Raw genomic sequence first — 24,090 nt, 5'->3', positions numbered from 1 at the left:
GCAATCTGGAAAAACATCTTGGTGGCTATAAACGTTGTAAAGCAGGCGATAAAATGCCCCTCGCTTGCGAATTCCATTGCCTTCCTCGGGGCTCGCGTTTAGAGACTGCATACCCATGAACTCTGGCGAGCTAGCTAACTCACGACTGTTGGACAGGTTCCAACACGGTGTTGGTACAAAGGGAATGTAAAGGGTAAGACGAAGCTAAGTAGTCTCTACTATAAAATTTTAAATATTGAAATGAATAATTAATGAATATGTATTGTCCCACTTTCAGTTTGCAATTTCCCTGATCGTAGTTCCATGTTATAATTTAAAATGTATTTACGAATGAAAGGATATGAATCGGAATTTGGGAATTCTGTGGAATCTATAAGGTACTTCGTCTTGAAAATGACGCCTTGGTTTTAAATTGCGATCGAAAATAATGAAGGTGGAATGTTATCAAGTGTATGTTCTCATTTACTTTGCATAAAATCTCAAATGTTTTGTGATTAATGGCCATACCTTTCATTTTGTATGAGCTCTGACAATCTTCGGAAACAGAGGGCTCAAGAGCATTCGTGCATCACCCAACGTCATTTGTCGAGGGATCATTCTAAGAGGTTTCGGACTCGATGGGCGAGAGCGGACGGTCTTCCACGGCCGTTTGATGCACACATTGTTTTCAAACGGGTTCTTAACGATGTTTTCCTCATAGGATCTGGTCGGTCGTAAAACTCCTGCCTAAACATGCGTGACCTGGGCGGCGGAATTTGGATCTGGCCCTTTTCTTCGGTTTGCACGGGAGGAGTAATATCCTCGGTGATACGGAATATTTACTTGCAAATAAAATCATCTGTGTAATTTTGCTTTTCTAAGTCCTGAAAATGATGGCAGGAATTAACGGGAGTGGAGAATAGGCAGGACTAATTAATATTAAGCAGCATTCAAACTACATAAAATGAAAATTATCGGGCGTATTTTAAGGTATAATGGAAGTCTACTGAATAATTGGAAAATAGAAGAGGAATTGGTAGAAACGTTACATCTTGGAGAAATTCTAATGATAGAAGGTATTGAAAGATGATAAAAGCTGTAAATAGAAAAAAAATTGTATTTATTAAGTTGAGAATGTAAAGCTGGTTTGCTGAAGGGTTAAGCTAAAAACGGAACGGAATGATGACAAGACAATTTTAGAATTAAAAAAATAGATGATTCAGAAAAAAATGACTTCATTGTTAATTGTAATGGTTGTCCGCGGCACATATGATATTAAAAATATTCTATATAGTTTAAATGGAACCAAATTAGTAGCCTAAATTATTAGAGAGGGAGTTTTCGGGAATTTGACCGATAAAATTAGCAAACATTAACCTTTCACGCGTTACCTGTGAGGAGGCAAAAACAATATGAGTAGAGGTTAGAGTGGAACCTCTCTTGAAAGAGTAAATGAAGTAATTCCTGTGCGTTAATATGACTTGTGTCCCTCGATTAAGCCAGTCCGCAGGGAATTCCCCATATAATCTGAAGTGTCACTTACAATTCAGCATTCCTTGAACTGACGTTGTTTGCGAAAAAAATATTCTTTTTGAACGGTATTAAATCTGTAAGATTCTAGTGGTTAAACAAAAATTGCAAAAATGGTATAATTGCCATTTCAAATGGCCCAACTCCTGATTCAATTTTTTCGCGACTGAAACTTTGAAAGTATTCGCACTTACCACAAGAGGAGTCACAGTTTCCCACCTGAAAATTTAAGAAACATATTTGTGCTCAAAATGTTGTGAATTTTCTCATACAATTTTAGGAAAAATCCGGCCCATCTCGCAATCTATACCAAAGAATAAAATGAACTGCACGAATACATCTAAACGGAAGTTTCATGTGAATGGAGTGTAAAACCTTACAGGCTTAGGTGTATTACCACATAATTTACGTGAATAGAAAATGGCACAAACAATACCGGTTAAGAATTGAGTTGACTTCATAATTTTTGCAATTACTTATTGCTCGCTCTATGCTCTTTCGACTATTCACTTAAACTCATTACATTTGACTCCTCTCTTTTCAATGCTGTTGGAATTTTTTTCGCCGCTCTTGTGGCAATCTACAGAGGGATTATTGTGCATTGCAAATAACTCATTGTCTTTCTTTCTCTACTTAATGCGGATAAAATAACTCGAAATGCCCCTTAGAGAGTATTTCCCGGGGTACTCTTGGGTCGACTCTTGGGGAGTGTTTGTGGAGGGAGAGAGAAGGAGAAATAATGATCGCAGGTCCAGGAATAGCAAGAGGGATAAAAAGAGGGGGGGAAAAAGAAACAACCGGCGATGCGAAACGAAGAGATGAGAGAATTGAGGAGTGCGGGGAAGGGGAGAGGACGACCATGATGATGATTGGGTGCCATTTTGCCACACGACTGCTCGTGATACAAAGGAACCCTGTGAAAAAAGGAGGGCCATCCTGACTCTTGTTCCGATCCGAGGCTAGCATCGGAGGAGCTGGGGGAACGCCGCAGTGGAGGACGGAGAAGTCGGGCAAGAGGAGGAGGGATCAGAGGAAGAGCTCGATGGGTCGCCGGACGAGCGGTGAGGGCGACTGGAGAGGAGGAAGACTCGGAGAGATTTTTTCCATCATTTTCCCTGAAGGCCACGGGGCGGTCGAGGGAGGAGTAGGAGGGAATAACGTGGGGGTTGGGGCTGGAAGTGGATGGGTGGGGCGAGTCAACTGCGCGGTCAACGGGGAGGAGGCGATCCGCGCGTGAGAGTCGTGGGTGGAGTGGTAGCGCATCGAAGGCATCGGAGGTGGGTGCCACTAAGATTGATGACGGCGGCGCGGAACACGCGGATGGTTGCGCGCCCTCGAGGGGCCCTCCCATGAGGGGCTGGGAATTTTGATGCCCGGCGCGGGTTCTCAAGTCCTCAAGGGTAAACTGTAAACTGAAGTGTTATCATAGAATAATACATTTATTTCTTATAATAATTATTATCTCTAATTGTTCTAAATTTGGGTTGTACATTACTTCTGTAATTTAATGCTATTGTGTCATCTTGTTTGATATTTCTTTTTCTCATATTGTGTAATTGATGTTAATTATATCAGAACACAAAAGGGGGATTAAGCGAGAGCAGGAACCCCCTCAACATATCATGCTATTTTTCTGTATGCTATTTTTTTTGTATTTGCTTCCGCAATAAAAAAAAGGAAAGTTGTGATTGAGGAAACTCCTTCACCACCTTTCCTTATCATTAGTCCTCAAGGGTCAGAGTTGGCCCGAAACACGCGAGTGATTCCAGAGTTCCAACTAAATAAAAGAGCCTCCCCAATTGCGGCCTGGTTTTTCAATAAAACTTGAATATTTTATTATCAGGTGCCAGTCTCTTGCACAGGATTCATTGAAAATTTTTCTCAATCTTTTAGTCACAATTTGTCAGGGGAAAAAGGGTACCAGCCATGCATGTACAAACAAGCACTTGAATAACATAAATATACATTTCCATTTTACTGACAGGGTAATATTAAAGAAGTAAAATTCCCAATATACAAATGTCATTTCTCTTTCTTCTCTGCAATTTTTACCTCGCGATTGCAACGAAATTAATTGTTGCAAAAGATCCTGACTGCTTGCGGAAGAGCCCATTTTTGGTTGACCCCGATGACTATGAACACACTGCAGATCTGTATAAATGCTGTGATTTTTCGAGGAGAGATTACAGTTTTGGTTTCCTGGATAACCATGAACTGCGTGGGAAAAACTAATGCGTTTCTTTAATTGTGCTTACTTACATTTTTCACCATTTGTATTGATAGGTATGGGCATTTTTGTTTGTTTGTTTGTGGAATTGTTTGATAAAAAGAATATAAATAAATGTTAAGTCGGTGTATCGGATTATTACTTCAAATAGTATGTGAAAAAATTGTAATAGACAATTTGTGACGGATTACAATTCAGTAGGAATAATAATATTTACATTTGGCCCTAAACCATGGTAAAATTAGCCTACTTGTAAGTTAGGACGGAAAATAAAGAACACTTATCTGTTTGAGACAAATGTTATAAATTTACCTTTGAATCCTATGATGGAATGTTAAGGTGGAATGGGTTTAATTTCTAGCATTATTTTTGAAGTTTTGGGCGACTTATTTATTTTATATTTCAAGTACATGGGATGAGAAATATTTTGTTTTTTTATGAAATTCAAACTTTGTTATATTTCTATATTTTGTACTCCTACACTGATTTCATTAAAATTTTAAGCCAAATATTTCCGTTTAATTTTTACAAGACAAGTCAACTGGTAATATAAAATTAGACAAGTGCCTATGGGATCACACTATTAGTTGAGAGGTGTGGATTGAATTGTTTAGGTTGTGCTTTAACCTCTTTCACCTATAAATAAAAAAATTAATAGATTTTGAAACGATTCGCAATATATTGCAGAGTAGCTAGATTTAATTTGATTGATGACCTTCAGGAGAACTCGTGCCTTACAATAAATTGAGCCTTCTAGCCAAAAAACCCTCGTTTAACTCGTGTTTTTTAAATTTTAAGAAATATTTCAGGTCATTTTTATCTCAACAAACATAAATTGGATTACATAGGTAGGGATTTTAATTTTTGCCCCTTCAGAAAATGTTAGTTTTGGATACATCTTGTTTCGAAAGTAAACGATTGAGCTGTACCCAAAAAGTCAACTCAAGTGTTTAGTCACGGTCAGCTTGGTTCAGTTTAGAAACGAAAGGAGAAAGGACGGAGTAGTATGGAGTCAATAAATTCGACAACCTGAGGGCAATCCTTGACTGGAAAATGGACTTTTCAGCTTTATTTTTCTTTGCGGGTTCAGAGCCAATTCGCCGAAGCATCCCAAGTTCCACGGAACCCCTTGTCCAACAGTATTGCGTGTCCGATTTAGGACGCGGCTGAGTGAATCACCTCATTGCATGACCTTCTCGCTTACTCCCCGATAGTTCCCGTGGTCCACTTGATTTCCCCGCATCTTTGGTCCCGGATCGAGGAGGTCAAGTTTGCGCGTGTGTGGAAATGAAGCGGTGTGGAATGGCTGGAGGTAGGACGGGTCGCTACCGCGGGTTTTCCCTCCTTCCCAGCCCGTCAAACAACCCCTTCTTCGGCGTACACCCTCCCGCTTTATTTTTTCCTTTCCCCTCCCGTCACCTCTCGTCCAACCCCATCCTCCCTCTCCCACTTCTTCACATGCGTCACCCTCTTGTCCACCTCGCTGCCCCGAAAGCTTCCACGAACGGGGGAAAGATGTCTTGCTTGTGTGTTGCACACATCCAACACATTACAAGACGTCGAGTCGTGTTCGTTCGCGCGCTCGGGGATGTTCGAAGGCGATCACGGAGAATGGTCGTGGATCGAGGAGGGGGATGGTCGTAAGAGATTTTCTCCCGTTCGTTGGTCGGGGTGAATTTCCCGATGTTTGAACAGCAAGATCAGCCCCCCCCCCACTTTCTTCTCCGAACACGAACGCCCTGAGTGAATATTATGCATTATTATGTAAAAACCTTTTTTCCTCTTGTAAGCTTTCATGGGCGATGAAATTACTGAATAAAAGACTGGAGTATTTATCATTTCCGCTTTTCCAAGTCAGTCGGACATGACGCGATGCGTATCGAGCTAATATGGGGAATCCGCATGTGAATAGGGAGGAAGAAGAATGGTCAAGTTATAGTCACCTTCAGATAAATGGTTTTAGCCGACATCAAGTTGATTCACTGGATTTCCCTATCGAGAATTAGATAGCTTTAAACAATAGACGTACAAAAGCGTTCCGCTGCCGATTATTTTGGATAACTCAACATAAAAGATAAGCACTTCGGTATTATTCTAACCATGACTTCGAAAGAAAGCGTGAGTGGCAGCGGGAAAGAAGCTTGCACCCTTTACCCTTGTGTAAATTTCTTAAACCATATGGATTACTTCGAGGTGACCAATCAACAGTTAACCTTCGACTTGAGAGCTGTAAATGCCATGAAAGGGTAAACAAAGCTGTGACAATGAGGAAAAATGCGTCTCTGAATTAAAATAAGACTTATGTCATGCGGAATATATATTTTAAATACGCATTGTATTTCTCAAGAATTTATGGAGCCGTTTCACTACGTGTTTGCGTAGTTATTTCGTTCAAATGCACATAATACCTCATAATATTTGTCTAAGCATATCTGCATTTCGACATAACATCTTATTCCTTTAAAGGCCCAAAAATGTCGGAATTTTAAGGCATTACGAATGTATTACTAAACGTAATACGGGCATTATATAAATATAGTATTGCAAATTATTTCATGATCTGAAATTTGACTGAGTTGATTTGACAAGCATTACAATTGAATACTTCTATTGTGAATATTCGGTTATTAGAGAGGTTAATGAGAGTCTCTTCAGCAATATTATGGCCAAGATGAAACTTAAAGTTATAGGAATGAACTGGAGCAGTAATTTGGGCAATGCAGTCAGGACGTAAAAAAAATTGCGTTAAGTAATGAAGATTTTACAAAGAGAAAGGAGTTAATGACATTGATCATAAATAAATATACAGAGAATATTGAAAGAAAAGCAAGGTCGCTAAGGAAATAGGTTAAGCGTATTAGTGATTGAACTTAGTAGTAAGAGATTTCAGTCTTTAAATATATTGCCATGGAGGAAGATTAAAGGAAAAATGAAATAGGCAAAAAGATAAATTTTCGCAGGAGTACTGGGATGGTAAGAAAATATAGAGTTGGAGCGAAAAATTCAAAGAAGGCAGGAAAGATGGATGTGGAAGCATACTGAGTGGCATTGGAGTTTTTAAGACTGGTAGAGGGGAGATTGTTGGATAAAGGAGGTAGAATCACAAAAATAAAAGGCATGTTCGATGGAATGAAGGGCGACAGGAAGCATGTGGAGTTAAAGAATATTTTTGTAATACAGGATTTTCTAGAATATATTAGTGACAAGTTAGGCCAGAATTTGAAATGTATCATTGCTTGGGAATTTGATGCAACAAAAATCAAGTTTGAGGGGTAGGTTTTTTGTAGTATCAATAATTAGGAGTAGTTTTCTACTTAAGACTGGCGGACTACTCCTAATTAAATATATATCGTCTCCTTGTGCGAGCACTTGCATATAACATCGCGAGCTGTGGTCATTTCAAATAGAATGGCTACATCAGTCAGTGAGGGCATGTCAATATGGACGTTATTGTAGGTGGAACGATGTGAATGAAATGTATTAGCACTATTTCTGTGAATTAATAAAATATTCGTTCGGGCCGGTTATCTTGAACTGGTATTAAATGACACATTCCGCCCCGCTTACCGCTTACACTCTTGAAGATCTACCCGAGCTGAGAAAGTATAAAATTAGACTGATAAGCGATTGGCCTTCTCACTTTGATCCGTAATATCGATAACAATTCCTTCGCGAAACAATCCCCAAAGTTTCCTTGGAAAAATATCTTAACGCAACTTCTCCTTCCTTTACTCCTTCCTCTCCCCCTTTCTTCATCCCATCCATCTCGTTCCTCCTTCCTCTTCTCCTCCAGTGCCTTTTTCTCGCCACCAACCCGAGGCCCCCCAACCCCACGCGTGCCCCCTCTCCCTTCTCTGCCCTCCCTCTCTCATCCTTGATCGTTCCTCAAATCATTCTCCCGAACGGTTCCCCGTATCATCAAAACTTTCCCCAACTGCTTCGAGGAATGGGCGTTATTTTCCCGTGTGAGAGAGAGGGTGAAGGCGAGCAGTTGGGTGACTCATCATAAGCGTATTTTTCTTCTTCTAAAGTATCGCGACCCTTCCCTTCGCTGTGTTTTTATTTCCATTCCCTGGGTCGGGGTAAGTGGAGGGGAGACAGTGGTAGGTAGGCATTCCGCCGTTCAAGCCACTGAGTTAGAAAACCAAGCACCAAAAATAAACCTGCCACTCACAGACGCGGACGGACACAACTTTTCTAACATTAACTCACCTTTTATCGTGGTTTGAGACAGTTCGAAACAAGATAGTAAGGCTGTCATTAGAGCAAAGGAGAACAGAAGAGGCTGAGTGGGTGGATGGGAGAGGTGTTTTCAAAAGACGTTGGCAAGGAATCCTGAAGTGATTTGTGTGTCTTTTTTGCCCATCTTCGTTTAGGGCCGTTCCAGGTAAATGAGGAAAAGACAGGCGAATTCGGACAAACCTTCTGCTACATTTTACTGGTAATGCAGGCGATCCAGTTAAAGCAATGCTCATGAAGCCAAAGTGGTAGAATTTGGATAAACAGTCTTTGATTACTAATCGAAAAGAATACGAGTGTGTATTTTGCAAGACTACTTGAATAGACAAGTTACTGATTTTGATATTATATTGGAAGCACTAAATGATATCAAGGACAGCCACACGATTAAGCTGGTTTATGTGTGACATAAGGAATCAGTCAATCAATAATATTTAGCTCAGCCTTACCTCTATTCTTGAGATTAAATACATAAATACTCAGATTTAGAGGCAGTTGGGATGGTTGCTTTGACATATAGATATATACGTTTATATATATATATATATATATATATATATATATATATATATTATTATATATATATATATATATGTATATATAATGTATAAATATATATATATGTATATTAACATATGTAATTTTAAAAATAATGCCTAGTATTTGCGGGTATTTGAGTGAACGTACGGTGTTAGTTGTACTTTAAAACTGTACAGAATATACGGCAATAGACATGCTGATGGTATGTCAGACTCTCCTACCTCTTAGGCCTCACTTAAACATATGTTACGTTCAAATGACTCTCTTATCCGAACAGGAGCAGAAATATAAAAAATACTACTCCTTATTTGCATAGGAAATTACACTGTTTTCACTTAATATTTCAAGATTTACCATTGCAATAAATCCTTAGGTTTTTCATTTTTAGCGATAATTTAATTATATTAAATAATTTTAAATAGAGTTTGGTATAATTTTATATCTATACTATGTCAATTAGAACCAACAAAGAGATCTATGGTCCAAAAAGTTGAATCGGAACATTAAATTACTTCTTTTCAATGGGAATAAAAAACAATCTCTGACGCTGGTATACCTTACATCATCAATTCCATTACCGTCGTGTGTCTTAGAAAGGGAATCTATAGAATGGCGGTTTCATTGAAGTTCAAACTGGAAGTTAGTTAAAGTGAAAATTCTCGTTGAGAAATTGAAAACCTTACATTTCAACAACGCGGAAACTATTAAAATCATTCATTCTAGAAGTAGCATGCTGGCGAATCTGGGGATCTATGAAAATTACGTGCAGGGGATTAGAATATTGCAAAGGAACTGGAATAAGACATGGTTAGTTTTTTGTGCCATTCATTAGCTACCGATATACCCTGTTTGTAATACAGCGATCTTTTACTGTGTTTTGCAAACCTTTTCCTATCAAGAACGGTCGATCTCTTAGTGACTTAAGTACATTGAGTATAAGAGATTGCTACAAGAAAGTCATTCAGGCAAGCCTGGAGGAGAGGGGGTAGAATAGATTTTTGGAATCGGATGGAGATAGGAAATATAACGTAGCGGGATAAAAGAGTGCAAAAGATGAATACAAGTAATGACGCCTGAATGAAATTTCTCGGTAAAAGAGATTGGGAACGCTACAAAAAACAGCAAAGAATATATAGCATACATAATTTTTTCAAATAATGAAACTTAATACAAAAGTAATCAACCAATAAGTGGGAGGACGTTTTGGAATTTCTCGGGCAGTTGAGACCAAATCGGACCAAGAACTAATTGTAAATCATTTCATATGCGCCACAGAATCAATTTTCGCGAATAGATTTTGTTCCTTGCCTTACGGAGGACTTAGAAACCTAGTAAATCCTTGAACTAAACGGGGAAAAGTAAGGAAAATTTTATAAAATATAAATATTAGCATTAATAAAATTAAAGCGTGAAGTGCAAATACTCAAGTTTATACAATCAATATTCAAGAAATGCGGTCAAATATTTCATGCGGTTTGTTCCTTCCTCGAATAATCCTTAGAAGACTCTAAGGAGCACAGTTCGAAACCCACCTCCACTATGGAGTCGGATGTTGGGGAATAAATAACCGCAACCACCAGAGTATACAAAAACCCCAATTGTGTGCTAATTCACCTAATATTTTATCTACGTGTTCTATTCTTAACTCTCCTCACTACTACTAACCACTCCTTCGCTGGGAAATCCGCGCCTTCACCATTTTTTCATGTCTGGGAAGATACCATCCCCCACACCAAGGAGACATTGTTACAGGGTGGCACGCATGCACACGGATGAAACTGATACTTTTGCAGCAGCCGGGGATTTTTTTAGGTGACGTGGACGAAGTGCATTGCCCGATAAGTTCCACAGGGTTTCAGCAGGAGAGAGTGGTGGGATGGCTATTTTCGAAACGCGGTGGTGTAGGGTCAACCTAGGAGAAATAGGGAATGGGGAGAATGAGAGTGTGGATATGTGGGGTGGCGGACGAAGGAAAAGATTAGAGGAGGGGGAGGGGGAGTGGAAGGTAGAATGGGAGGTGGAAATCGTTGGGTGGGTCGAGAGGACAGAGGGAGGGAGAGAGAGAAGGAGGGAGAGAGAAAGAGAGAGGAGTTGGCGTCAGGTTGGCGAGCTTGAGGCCGCGAGCATCCAATTGGCTAAACCCCCTTCTCGCAGCCAACCGCCTCGCCCCGTACCGCCCCGCGAGCATCGACTCCCTTCCTTCCAGGCCTTCCACCACCCCGGGAAACCTCAGACCGAGCGATGGCAAAAAGGGGGTGTATAAAAGACTGTCGGCATCTTTGAGCCGGCCACAGTTTGGACCCGCGTCTTCCCCCCGTCGGCATCGAAAACCATCGGGGTGACACGACATCATAAGCAGCGATAAACGGCGAGGGCAAATCAGTAGCACGTGGAATACGAGACACAGCCGCTACCCGGCGCTCAACCGAGGAGGAATAATCACCGGAGGCAGGATATGGCTCCTCCGTCTGAGACTCGAAGCGGGATCCTCTCGCTCCTGCTCGCCCTGTACCTGGCGAGTTGGGCCTCTGCTTACCCAATAGAAGGTGTCAAAGGTCAGTTTTTATATAGCTGTGGCAATCGGATTTGTGAGAATTTTGTTTGCTTAGAGAGTTAAGGGAAGACCATGAGATTCCAATATCTATGAGAAAGCTTGTTTAAAATATTTATCAAGGGACTTTAACTATATGACCAGTTGGATACAAAATAAGTATATTTTTAATTTTTGTATTCTTGGATCTCTATTGAGAGTATAGGGTGCGTAAAAAAGTGATACAATGGCAAGGCTTACAAATGTTTTGCCCTTACTAATGGTGATACTGTAAATGAAGGAAATGTAAAGATTTATTAGGTGATATTATTTCTAGACAATATCGTACTTTCTCAAGTCATTGGTTAGTATTTTGGCTGTCAATAAGTTGGTAAACCTTATTATACTAAGTCAACCCAAATAGTAATTTAATTCACCCTTATTTTGCATTTTATTGGTAATAATAACAAAATAATAACAAAAATATGACAAAATCAATGAAAATATAATTATGAGATGGCCTTGCCGTTTCAAATGGCATACCTTGATTAAATTCATAGGAGCATAGGTTTTCTTACCTATTTATTTGACCTTAGTTGCCATTGATAAGCTAAAATTTTGAATGGAACTTCATATTAATAGAACTAAATAATCTCATCCTAGTTTCATTAATTTCATTACCTATAAGTATAAAAGAAAAATTTCAAAATGAGCTAACAGTTTTTAGTCCTGTTCTAATGCGACATATAATTGTAACGTCAAGATTCATCTCAGTTTTTTGCTTAGACATGGATATCATAAAATACTATTATCAGATATGGCAACGTTATTTTTAATTTTGGACAAATATTATATTTGACGCTCTATGAAGAATTTCATATTTTCACTCCTTGTTTAGCACCTGCAGATATTAAAATTAATATTACAACTTTCATATTTATTAACTTATTATGAATTTCAAGCATGAAATAAATGTTCAATCAATATTTATATTGAATATTATAGCAGGCCAACCTAAAAATAAAATTTTGTCTTCAGATTCTCCAGCCATATTGCTTTCTCTAGGTACCTACGTACAGCTGGAGCATAGTCGTAGAAAAAATCTTAAATCTTATTTAATTATTCTTTCTAATAATTTTCAAATAATTTTAACGCTACAAATAACATCAATTTTTTTAGTCTTAATTTTTTTTAAAGTTGATAATCTCCGCACCGCAAAATGCTCTCATAGTAAAAAAAGTTATATGACATTGATGACGGTATGCGGATGTTGCGTTCTGCTTGTGCACTAGGTTAACTAAACTTTGCTAGCTTTTAGAAGGCAGGAGCTAAATTCACAGGAAAACGCATCCATGTCAGCTATGAGGTAAAGGTCAAAGAAATGTCAAATTTCCTTGTCCTGTCTTTGGAAATATCAATAACAGGAAGTTAACTCATTGGTAATTGGAAAACAATGTTATTTCAGATCAGGGTTTTCCCCTCTGGTGAAAACATTCCTGACGGTAGGCCTTACCAGAATTTATTTCATGATTCAAGGCTTATGGAAAATTCCCATTCCAGATTATAACAAAAACGTTACCATTAGTAATTTAAAAAAGTTGTGCATTTAATAAACTAGCAGAAAAAATTGAATACTCGGATAGTTGACATTCTCCCCAGGATGTTTGCTCATACCAGGAGTGAGGAAGTTTCGTGTTCCGTCCACCAAGAACGAATGACGTAAGTGGCAAAGATTCCCCTTCCTTTGGGAATTTTCCGTCAGTGTGCAGAGGCTGCCTACCGTCTTAAATGTAGGGCCAGTAGTACATAAAAAATGGACCTTATTGTTTTATCCAACAAAGCCAAGGAAGAAACCAGTATTCTACAAATGGGCTGATTTCGTTAACTACGAACAACCGATCGTTTTGCTGTTTGTACTTGGCTACTTCAGCTAGATAAAAGAATATGTACACTCTTTCCTTCTGCATTTAAAATAGTTCAGCACTTCTATGTTTCCTTTCGCAGCCCCAAACTATGCCAGTTCAAACAATGAAAGTCATAACTTGAGAATTATTACTTTAATTTGTTAAATTTTTTTTGAAACTCAGCGTAATATTAATACTTATATAAAATAAATTTCAGTGGAAGTAACTTCGACTTGGGTCAACATAATTTCCAATTTAAAGGAGATGAAGTTTCCATGAATTAGTAAATAAAATATCAAGGAGTATTTACTTTAAAAATTAGTACTGATTATTAATGATAGTTTTACGGAGATTAATGTCGAATTTTCATCTCCGATTAGCAGTCATAAGCCAGAAGTTGAGAATAGATGACCTCCAAAAAAATTTTCAACCACCTCTGACATACATTTCCTAAAGTGAAAGGAATTTGGATTTAAAATATCTGAAAATTAATGATTTGTTCCAAGGAAATATTTTTTGCCTGCGTATTAAATTTATTTGAGTTTTTCCTTCCTTTGTGAGTCAGCTGATCCTTGCCCCATTTATTAGGCCTTCACTGAGCCTAGTAAGAAATGTTAAAAATATAAGTTTTAAAATAATGAAGCATCTCAAAATTGGCCAGTTCCAATTATATTTCAAAAACTTGCCTTACATAATATAAATGAAAATATTCCGTTAATAGTTGAATGCGGTGTTCAAGAAATTAATGTTGCTGCATGCCTGCTTACTTTTTGAAGTCCTAGATATCGAAACGGATTAAATTCCTTTGGCTTACAAATTTCTATATTACACTTCCCATTAAAATGAATCAAGCACTTTATATTCTGGATTAATATTCTTGGCACATAGTTGGGCTAATCTTTGGAGTACACATTAAGCAATACATACTGTACGTGTAGCTTTAAAAAAAACCTTAATGGGCTTATTGTTACGGGGAGTACTCCTCCTTCACTTGGAGAAATTAGCTTTTCAGACGGGCTTTCGCATTACGAGAAAATTTTGGTCATAGAAAAATGATCCTTTTACGGGTGGATTTGGCGACAAGACTAGAAAAAGTAAATGGGGTGTCGATTGGCCTGTAAAGATTGCTCAGTATGATAAGATTTTACGCACGACGGCTTTGAATGGAGTAACAGTTCTTTTTCACGTGCGTTCCGATGGCTTTGTCTTATTTTCATCGAATCGTGTTCCCATCTCGCAAGCGGTTATTGCTTGTGTTCCGAGACTTGTGATATCAGCACGCCCACGGGCATCAATCGGAAACCAGTTTTTCCTCTGCCCTGTAGGCTGAACCTACGGTACGGGGTGCTGAAATTTCTCGTCAAAATTTCAGCACCTGAGGGCAATTTGAGTGCAGCGCGAAGCGTGAATCCGTCTGATTATCCCGAGGGGCGGTGGTGGAAATCATTGACGAGAGTGCATCAATGATCGTGACGGGCGCGGCTCCGTCATAACCTTGGGAAACAAATGCCTCTTTGAAGGAAATCAGATTCAATGAATATATATACACACACGGAAATGCCTCGAGGTTTCAGTCATGGTGTAATTATTCACCGAGATGTGACATTTTAACTGCTAAATAAAAACATCAACACTTGGTCATACCTTGAATTTTCGTTCATTTACGACGGATAAATACGCAACCCTGAGTGCAAACCAATGGAATTCACTATAATTTTGACTTTTAATGCTGTTTTTAATGTTGTTTTATTTTGCTTTTTATCATAGAAATATCTTAGAATTATATACAAATGCAACCGCTCAGCTAAGGATGTCAAATTTTAAAGCATGAATACTTCTACTTTGGAGTCTTTTGAAAGAAAAGATGGGTGTAAAAGATATATGTTAGAAAATCATTTATATTTATTTGTGTAAAGGGCTCAACATATTTTGGTGATAAATAAGTCATTCGTAAGTCGTTCAAACTCAATATTAGTTGATTGCAGCTCTCCGCTCCTCCAAATCCCATATTAATTTTTCACATGCCTTAGTCATTGGTCATTTCACATGTCCTAGCATGTCCTACTTCCTAACATTTTAAGTATAGGTTTTTTATTGCATTTGTTGTTTGTAAGAGGGTATTTGGCTAACCTCTTACTATAAATAAAATCTATATGACTAGCATATCTTTGGTGAGAGGCACTGCGTACAAGGTAAATCTTTTGTGAAAATGTGGTAATTAACCAGGTCAATTCGAATTTAATATTAGAATAGTTTCAATTCCCATTAACATCTAGTTTTAAACGATTACCTGGTTGGTGCATCGAATGTGCTTTTAATTGATTTTCTCACGCTGTAAGATGCTGACTCTGAAAGATTTAAAAAAATATTTAGAAGTGTGTGTTGGGATTAGAAAATTCATCCGTGTCACCGAAGTTTGCCAACGAGAGAGGACAATAGCATGAAAAAGTTTCCAGAGTGCAAGGTTACTCAAATTTTTGTTACACTATCAATTTCGAGTGATAAATTTCGTCAAAAAATATTATTATTCATAATTTGAGTTATATACGAGAGGGTTCATTTACAAGATATATCTTCAGCTTATCATTAGATTTGGAGTTGGCGTAGCCATTAAAATTACCTAATCAAATTACATACCTTTTTTCAATCTAACAAGTTGGCCAAATCATGTTGCATATTACTTCATTATGAATAAAAACGCCGGTCTATGTCAATACGTCAATTATGCTAATATAGTAGATCGAATGAGTGTAAAATCGATTAAAGAGTATATTGCTCATTTTGACATAAGTATTTTTACGTATGTTGGCATTTTTGTCACACATTAACCTAATTAGAAATACTGTTAATCCAGTAATCTCAAAATAAAAGTTTAGGTTTTGACAAAAGAACTAAAAATAGATGTCATTTATCAGTTTTAACTTTTATTGTGCGGAAATCTGCAGAGTATATTTGAGATACCTAGAAAGAAATCTAGGATGGTTTAGGGCGTGGCAACAGAACTTTATTTTTTGAAAGCCTTTTGCGTATGAAAAAGGGAAGTTATACTGCCGCACCCAGATAAAACCTCGCAAAAAATTAATCACTTGAATAAATCATAAAAGAACTGAATTTTAATAAAATTATACTTAATTTTACATTCAATCAAGTATTTCGTTAGAAGCATGTATGCCTAATCAGTTCTGACCTCTTCAATTGCACAGTTTGTATTTATATTTAATTCAACAATCCTCTACGAAGGTATTCTTAACTATAATAAATAAAAACCCTAATATAAAAGTGGATATCTATATTTTTTAAAGATTAAAAAATGTAAATATTGATTGAATTGAATTATAAATTATAACATTTAGCCTTCAAAAAGTTTTAACTTATAAATATTGATGCTATAATATTTTCCAGGTGGAAAAAAGGCGCATCATGGATTTGCACCTGGAGCACCCCATGGAGGTACATAATCGGAAATATTTAATTCATTACAAAAGTGAATAATCATTTACAATTATAGGTTTCACGCATGATATACTAAAGCATTATTTATGATTTTTTACCCTCTTTCACAAATAAAAAAGTAGTATACTATTGAATAGTCATCACGACAATAGTGATTTAAATATATTTTCTCATAGTATCGCCGAAAGCGATAAAGGTACATTTTATTCTTGATCCTCGTTTGTACAAAAAACATTTTTCATTTATTATTAGTGAAATTGACCACTACTAGAAAGATTTTCAGCTGAGTTTAATGAATTTAAATATTAATTAAACAAACCATGTGGTCTTTTTACAATGGAACTCTGTATAATATATCAGAGGAAAGCAACTATGCAGCATACTATATACTGGAGTTACGGTGAAATGCTGAAATATGTAGTAAAATGCAAGCAATAAAATGAATAAATACGCGCCTAACGCGAATTTATGAATTTCACCGCCTTATTGAATGATGAAATAACAATATATATATATATATATATATATATATATATATATATATATATATATATATATATATATATATATATATATATATAATATCTTCGAAATGGAACGCTCTTCGGCGACACACAAATGTATAAAAACACAGATGTAGATTTTTAGAATATAGTATAGAGACACAAAGAAAGGACACTCACAATTTGTTATTTTACGTTTCGACAGCACGGCTGTCGTCTTCAGAATGGCGTTCTCGGGGAAGAGCGGAGAGGATGTGCGGGGGAGAGGTGGGGGAAGGAGAGGTAAAGGGACCAATAGGAAATGAACAAGGGGGTGGGGGGGATATGTAGGCAGCCAATTGATGCATTCAGTGGGCTTGGTTCAGCCCGGGCGGTTTGAACGATTGGGCCACCCAGATATGCGCCATCTCGCGGGTTCTCACCTCTATTATACTCGCAGATTTGGGAAGGATTTCAATCACCGAAACAGAGAAGCAGTCGTCAAAAGATTGGTTGTGGGAAGCTGTGTGAGTAAGGATGCGATCGTTCAAACCGCCCGGGCTGAACCAAGCCCACTGAATGCATCAATTGGCTGCCTACATATCCCCCCCACCCCCTTGTTCATTTCCTATTGGTCCCTTTACCTCTCCTTCCCCCACCTCTCCCCCGCACATCCTCTCCGCTCTTCCCCGAGAACGCCATTCTGAAGACGACAGCCGTGCTGTCGAAACGTAAAATAACAAATTGTGAGTGTCCTTTCTTTGTGTCTCTATATTCTAAAAATCTACATCTGTGTTTTTATATATTTGTATATATATATATATATATATATATATATATATATATATATATATATATATTAATGAGGAACCCATGAAGCCGACATTCGGGTTGAGAATTGAGTTTTAGCTTATCCATTAAAAAAGTTAAAAATCTTTCAAGCCAAAACATTTTTTTCCTTAAATTTTATTTTTATTTTTAGAGGTTAGTACGATTTAGATTGAATTTTGATATCCTATCTTCTTCATAGGACACCCCCACGACTTTGAAGTTGGAGGTTTCAACCTGGCCAAGTCTCCATCCGCAGGACTATCTTTGGATGCCGAACACTTTGGACTCGCACCTTCATTTTCTGGGGCAAAGAGTAGTTCCGGCTCAATATCGGGACTCGATCATGACATAAAGTCTTTGTCCGGGAGTCATTCCTCCTCCGAATCATTATCCGGCTCCATTTTGGGCGGGAAACACGGATCTCTCTCTGGCAGTCATGCATCCTCAGGCAGTTCCTCCGGTTCGTTATCTGGGGGAAAACACGGATCAGCATCCACATCCTACAGCCAAAGTGGATCATATTCCGGGGGCAAACTTGGAGGTGTTTCCGGATCTGCAAGTCAGTCTGGGTCCTTCTCTTCATCCGGCTCCCTAACTGGCGTGCACGGCGGTTTCCTTAGCGGCTCTCATAGTCATTCTGGATCTTCGTCTACGTCCGGAAGTAAGGTTGGTGGGCACCATGGAGGACCTTTATCATCCTCCGGAAGCAGCTCAGACTCCTTCACATTTTCGGGAAGCCATGGACCATCCGGAACCGCGTCTTCTTCCGATTCCTCTTCAGGCAGTAAAACAGGCACGATAAGTGGCCTGGAAGGTGTTTCCGGTTCTACGTCTCAGAGTGGCAGCCATTCTAGTACCGTATCTCATGGAGCGGGAGGTATCTCAGGAACAACCTCTTCTTCCGGAAGTAAAGCTGGTTCCGAATCAGGCTCAGATGGTCTGAGTGGGACAGCGTCTCACAGTCTTTCTGGATCGTCGTCAGTTTTAGGAGGAACGCATGGATCAGGCTCCATATCTGGCAGTCAATCTCAATCTGGCAGTGATTCAGGTGCACTGGTGTTTGGAGGAACCTCTGGATCTTCATCCAATAGCAATTCTGGCTCTCAATCCCTTTCTAGTGGAGGCGGCTCACATTCTGGATCCGAGAGCCAATCAGGGTCATCTACCGGGTCAGGAGGATCAATCTCTCCCTCAGGAAGCCAATCTCATTCCGGAGGTAATGACCAAGCGCACGGCCACCATGGTTCTGGCAGTGTCAGCGGCTCCTCGTCCACTTCTCAATCAGGCAGTGGGCATGGTGGAACCATATCTTCCTCAGGAAGCAAGTCCGAAAGTCAATCTCACTCCGGGAGTCATGGCCACGGCCATCATGGGTCCGGAAGCGTAAGCGGGTCTTCTTCTAGCGCTCAATCTGGTTCCTCATCAGATGTTATCTTTTTCGGTGACCATAAGTCCATTTCTGGTTCAAAATCTGGAAGTGGTTCAAGCAACTTCCATGGAAGTCATGGTTCTGTGTCCGGGTCACATTCTGGAAGCCAATCGGCATCCGATTCCGTTTTAGGAGGAAGTACCAATTCCCTAACTAAGAGCCAGGCTGAAAGTGGAGATTCTTCTGGAGCCACAACTGTCTTTGGTGGCGTGTCTGGGTCACATAGTCATTCTGGATCAGATATTGCATCAAAAGAAAAGCTTCATCATTCAGTTGAAGGTTCGGAGGCAAACTCTGGAGCACACTCTGGAACAGTGAGCAGCTCAGGTCATCACAACGATGAGCATGCCGATGGCTCAGTGTCCGAACACCACCATAATATCCACGGCAAGGACCACCTGGAGCAACATAAAGATACCCATGCTTATGAAGTGGTTGAACCACAAGATGAGCAAAGTAAAGTTGAAGGGGGATCGAGCAGTCATGGCTTGACTTACTCTTCTGGCGGTAAACATTCCGTCGATGCCACTACTAATGAGCATGGCAAAGACGGTATTAACAAGGCCACAATCGAAGGAGATAGCCTTGATCAAACCCATATCGCAGTAGATGGTATTCATGGACACACAAATAAAAACACCGAGAAATCTCATGTTGCCTTGGGCACCATCGAGCATATCAGAGGTGACGGACTTATTAAGCACGGAGCTGGTGAACACCATGCTCACGAAGTTCACTCTGAGATTGGAAACGAAAAGGTAGCCGAAATATCCAAAGTTGAAGGTGTACATGCTGTCCAAGCAGTTCACTCTTCTGATGCAGTGAAGAAAGCTGAAGTAACCGATCATCACGTGGTAGAGGCTCATGAGCACCAGAAAGTTGGGTATCATAAGACGGATGTACATCATCATGGAGAGGAGGTCGTCAAAACCGAAAGTAAGCATCATATTGATGGGACGCATAAGGCTGAAGAACATAAACATGACGGCACCCTCTCCATTTCACAAGGTGAGCACCACATTGACAAATCCCACAGCACTGAGGGTCATTATCACTCTGGGACGGACCACAAGACGGAAGCTCATGAGCATTCGGCCGATAACTTGAAAATTGAAGGTAACCATCATGGTGCGGATAAAACAAGCGTCCATCACCACACGGATAGTATTCACAAGCACGACCATTTCCACAGTGTTGAAGGAGGTTTAAAATCAGAAAGTAAAGATCATATTCACGCCGCTCATAAGAACGAAGAGCATCATCAGCATGGCGCATATGAAGCAAAGGAGAACCATAAAACAGGAAGTTTGCACGAGACAGAGACGCACAAGAGTGAAGAAGGATCTATAAAATCGGATAGCCATCACCATTCCGGAGGTGTGCACCAAACCAATGCTCACCATGTGGTGGATGGAACGCTGAAAACAGACGGTCATGAAGTGGGAAGTCATACGGCAGAGGTTCACGGTGACGATGCCCATAAGACGGAAGGTCATCATGGGGAGATCAAAGCAGATTCCAATCTACACGGAGTGAACAGTGGTCATAGTCAACATCATGGCCCCGATGGTACGTTGAAATACGAGGGACACCACCAAAATAAAGGACATGAAACTCATGGCATCCACAGCACCGAGGTGCAGGGTATAGGAGCTCATCACGAATACGCTGAAGGATCTCACGGGAAAACCGTGGATGTTGGTGATGGTGTTAGTTCCGGATCGGTGGTGTCCAGCAGCCACTCCAATGCCGAATCCTCATCGGCCACCATTGGAGCTTCGGATGACTTAGGCGTTGGCAGCGCTTCCGAAAGCAAGTCAGCCTCTTCAGCAGATTCCGTCGGTACATCTCTGGGTAGTGCCTCATCCAGCTCATCGTCGGCATCATCAAGTGCAAAGACTGTTGGTCATTCAGGTACGTAAATGCAATTGTTCAAACAAGTTGTTATTGGGTAATTTAATGAATTTTACGATACATTAAAATAATTTTTGGAGAGGTTTTGTTCCCTTTGATAATTGTTTCGGAACAACTGATCAATGAAGGGCATTTCACTTTCGTCGGGTTATTCAATTTTACCGAAACTCTAAAAATATTTTAACATACTAATTGTAATGTAATCTGAAAAAACTGAACCTAGATGCTTTATTTTTACACTTTCATCAGGGAAATTTTTCTTTTACTTTGCACATGCCTTGTAAACAACGATGAAAAAGATCGCGCACGTTGAGTTAATACTGAATAATAACAAATATATCTACACATTTAATTTTTGTTCATGTTTCGCATTTGTAAGATTTATAACAATAATAAATGGAAAATCTTTGCTTCAATATTGAAATGCTAGCTCAATCCCAGTAAGAGCGCATTTAAATTATCTTTAGGCATATATTTTCAAGTGCGATCGAATTCGAAATATGTATCTTGCAAAACTATTTTCTCTTAATTTTTTTATCGCGAAATAGTTTTTCTGTATGTGATTAATTAAGGTATATTTAGCATTTAATATGAAACATTTTTAAGTGTGCTCAGAGATCGAATAGAAACTTTAGGAATATTTGTCATCAACCAATACTTATATAATAATAATTAAAGAAAGGTACTCATCTAAGTTCCATATTCGCGAAAGCGGTTTTTGATTTTAATGCATGCCATATTTTAGGCCTAAAATAGAAGTCATATCAATTATTAAAGCATAATTGGAAAATTTTCCGACTGAAGGAGACTGTTTATCGCTAGTGGAACAGTGTTTCCATTCAGTATGGTGGCATGTATTATCATATATGCACACGCATCTGAGGTGTTTTATATGTAAATGATTAAACAATCTACTCCTATCGTTGGAAGGAATATTAGCAATATACTGAAAACATTCTCAGATGCCTCCGTTTTATAATTTACTCAGAATTAATCATCCTTTAACTTTTAAATTCATCATAAATAAGTTCCATGAAATCCGATGTAACAATTGACTTAGGTAGGTTTCTAAAAAAATTATTTTAATCATCTGCTCCATCCACTGCAAATTTCCATGTTTACGTGACTTCAAATTCTATTTGATGCCTTTGAAGTTGTATGTTTAATTCCAATGCGATAAGAGCCGCTCTCTGTATTGTTTATATTGACATCCGAATATATTAAAATCTAACAACCATATGTTTGAATAACATAAGAATTTGATGTTTATGTTCCTCTTAATTACAAAATGCGAGGAAAATTGAAGAGTTAAAAGGTGATATCAGTAAAAAATATCAATAATTTCTGCGTATACACCAAAGAACCTTCTTGCTATTCATATTTCTATAATATTTCATCTGATTCACCAATGGTTATATAATATATAAATTGTTAAAGATGACATTTTTTTAATACTTTAAAATTTCAATTTCAGCTCACAAAGGTGGTGTGAAGACGGGCCGTCGATACCGATTACATTCCCCTGCTTTGTAGACGACAGCGCCATCGCACGGAGCCCATATTAACTCTCACGATCAAATCGTTCCAAGAGTTTAATTTGAATTTTTCAAATCTTCGTATGAGTGGTTGATCAGTATGTGAGCATAGTAATGGACTGTGATCCCTGTAGTCATGTTGTGTGTATTAATTGTGTGACAATGTTGTGCCAATGCGTATAACAGACGGTAGTGCTCTATGTAAATGTAATATTCCATTGAGCCAATGGGGAATTGATAACCTCCACCGACGCAATATATCATATATATGGAGTTGTGCAATAAGAGCTTCCAGGTTTGTAAAAACCTATTTTCTTTTTATATCGTGATTTTTTATTAAATTACTACCAAAAGAGTATGAATGTCTTGTTAATAGCGTGTAATCCCAGTGTTCCTCACGCAAAAAGGTCACAATTCCATTGTTTTGGGAATTGTGGTTCTTAAAAAGGCGAAAATTAAAGATGAACTTTTGTTGTAGATTTTGATATTTTTTGGAAAAACTAAATTCCAACAATTTATGCTTCAATTTGCAAATTTTCTTTTCCATGCACGAGTCCCATTAGGCCATGATTGTATCAGGTTTAATATACTTCAAAAGTAGACACAAAGCTTTAATCTCTATTTGTGTTGATTTTTTGCGTATAAATTGTTCCTGCAGGATAAGAATAAATTCTGCTCCTTTGTGTTTATTATTTTGGATAGGGAAAATCTTAGAATACATGAATTATTTTTTTGAATAATGTGTTTCCCCCACACATCACCTTTTATTTCATGCGCTTGCCTGAACTTTACTAATTGCTGCTTAGTTTGATTCTAATCAACCTATTGCAGCTTCTGTTTACTCTGAAATATTAGGGCAAAAAGAGGTTAATTCGTAGCAAGACATTAGTATCCTAAGTTGGACAGCTAGGAGTTAATGAATGCTATTTATTGAATATATTACAAGGCTAAAATTATAAGAGACCAAAAAAAATGAAGTAAGCTAAAGAATTTTCATAGGAACTTGCATATTTAAACGGATTTTCCAGTTTGGCTTTAGAATTTGTTTCCGATTTAATGTTGAAATGCATGCTGAAATTGATTTCAAAGAACTTTGTAGTGAATGTTTTTATATTTCATATGAAAACTCTGATCCATTCACCTCATTGTTTTTATTACATGGCGCTCGACCTCACTATTTAATTTTCTGCCTTTTGTTTGGAAATTTCTATCTTTGTGCATAACAAAATTCAAGTGTTTGAGCCAGCAAGGTTATATTAATGTCAAAGCACACGTACTTATAAATATGAGACATTAGGTATTTATATTAGTTGGAAAACTCTGCTGTCAATTTAATTAAAACAAAATTGAATTTCCTCCAATGAAAATTGATATTCTAATGAAAATCAGCTTGAACACCCTGTTACAAAGCACAGTAGTCCTATACAGGTTTGCAGTTAATGCAGATATGAATTACTGTGTATATTCTAAAGGATATACATTAAGTTGTTCACCTCT

The 24,090-nt window shown here is 38.4% G+C and overlaps 1 protein-coding gene across 1 annotated transcript; it reads left to right on the top strand.

Moving 5' to 3' along the window:
* Positions 1-10,821: 10,821 nt before the first annotated feature.
* Positions 10,822-22,951, top strand: LOC139687884 (hornerin-like). The gene is made up of 4 exons (XM_071585221.1): positions 10,822-11,070; positions 16,352-16,399; positions 17,915-21,058; positions 22,533-22,951. The coding sequence occupies exons 1-4, from the start codon at positions 10,971-10,973 to the stop codon at positions 22,589-22,591; spliced, it is 3,351 nt and encodes a 1,116-aa protein (XP_071441322.1). The 5' UTR covers positions 10,822-10,970; the 3' UTR covers positions 22,592-22,951.
* Positions 22,952-24,090: the final 1,139 nt, after the last annotated feature.

This window comes from Hetaerina americana, unplaced genomic scaffold, assembly GCF_022747635.1.
Source record: "Hetaerina americana unplaced genomic scaffold, ioHetAmer1.1.p SCAF_2, whole genome shotgun sequence".
In the NCBI taxonomy this organism is placed as follows: domain Eukaryota; kingdom Metazoa; phylum Arthropoda; class Insecta; order Odonata; family Calopterygidae; genus Hetaerina; species Hetaerina americana.
This window is presented reverse-complemented; position numbering and strand designations above follow the sequence as displayed.

Excerpts from the sequence above, each read along its gene's own strand:
- LOC139687884 (XM_071585221.1), top strand. The coding sequence starts at position 10,971 with ATGGCTCCTCCGTCTGAGACTCGAAGCGGGATCCTCTCGCTCCTGCTC. Across the intron at positions 11,071-16,351 it reads CCCAATAGAAGGTGTCAAAG|GTGGAAAAAAGGCGCATCAT; the intron begins GTCAGTTTTTAT and ends AATATTTTCCAG. Across the intron at positions 16,400-17,914 it reads ACCTGGAGCACCCCATGGAG|GACACCCCCACGACTTTGAA; the intron begins GTACATAATCGG and ends TCTTCTTCATAG.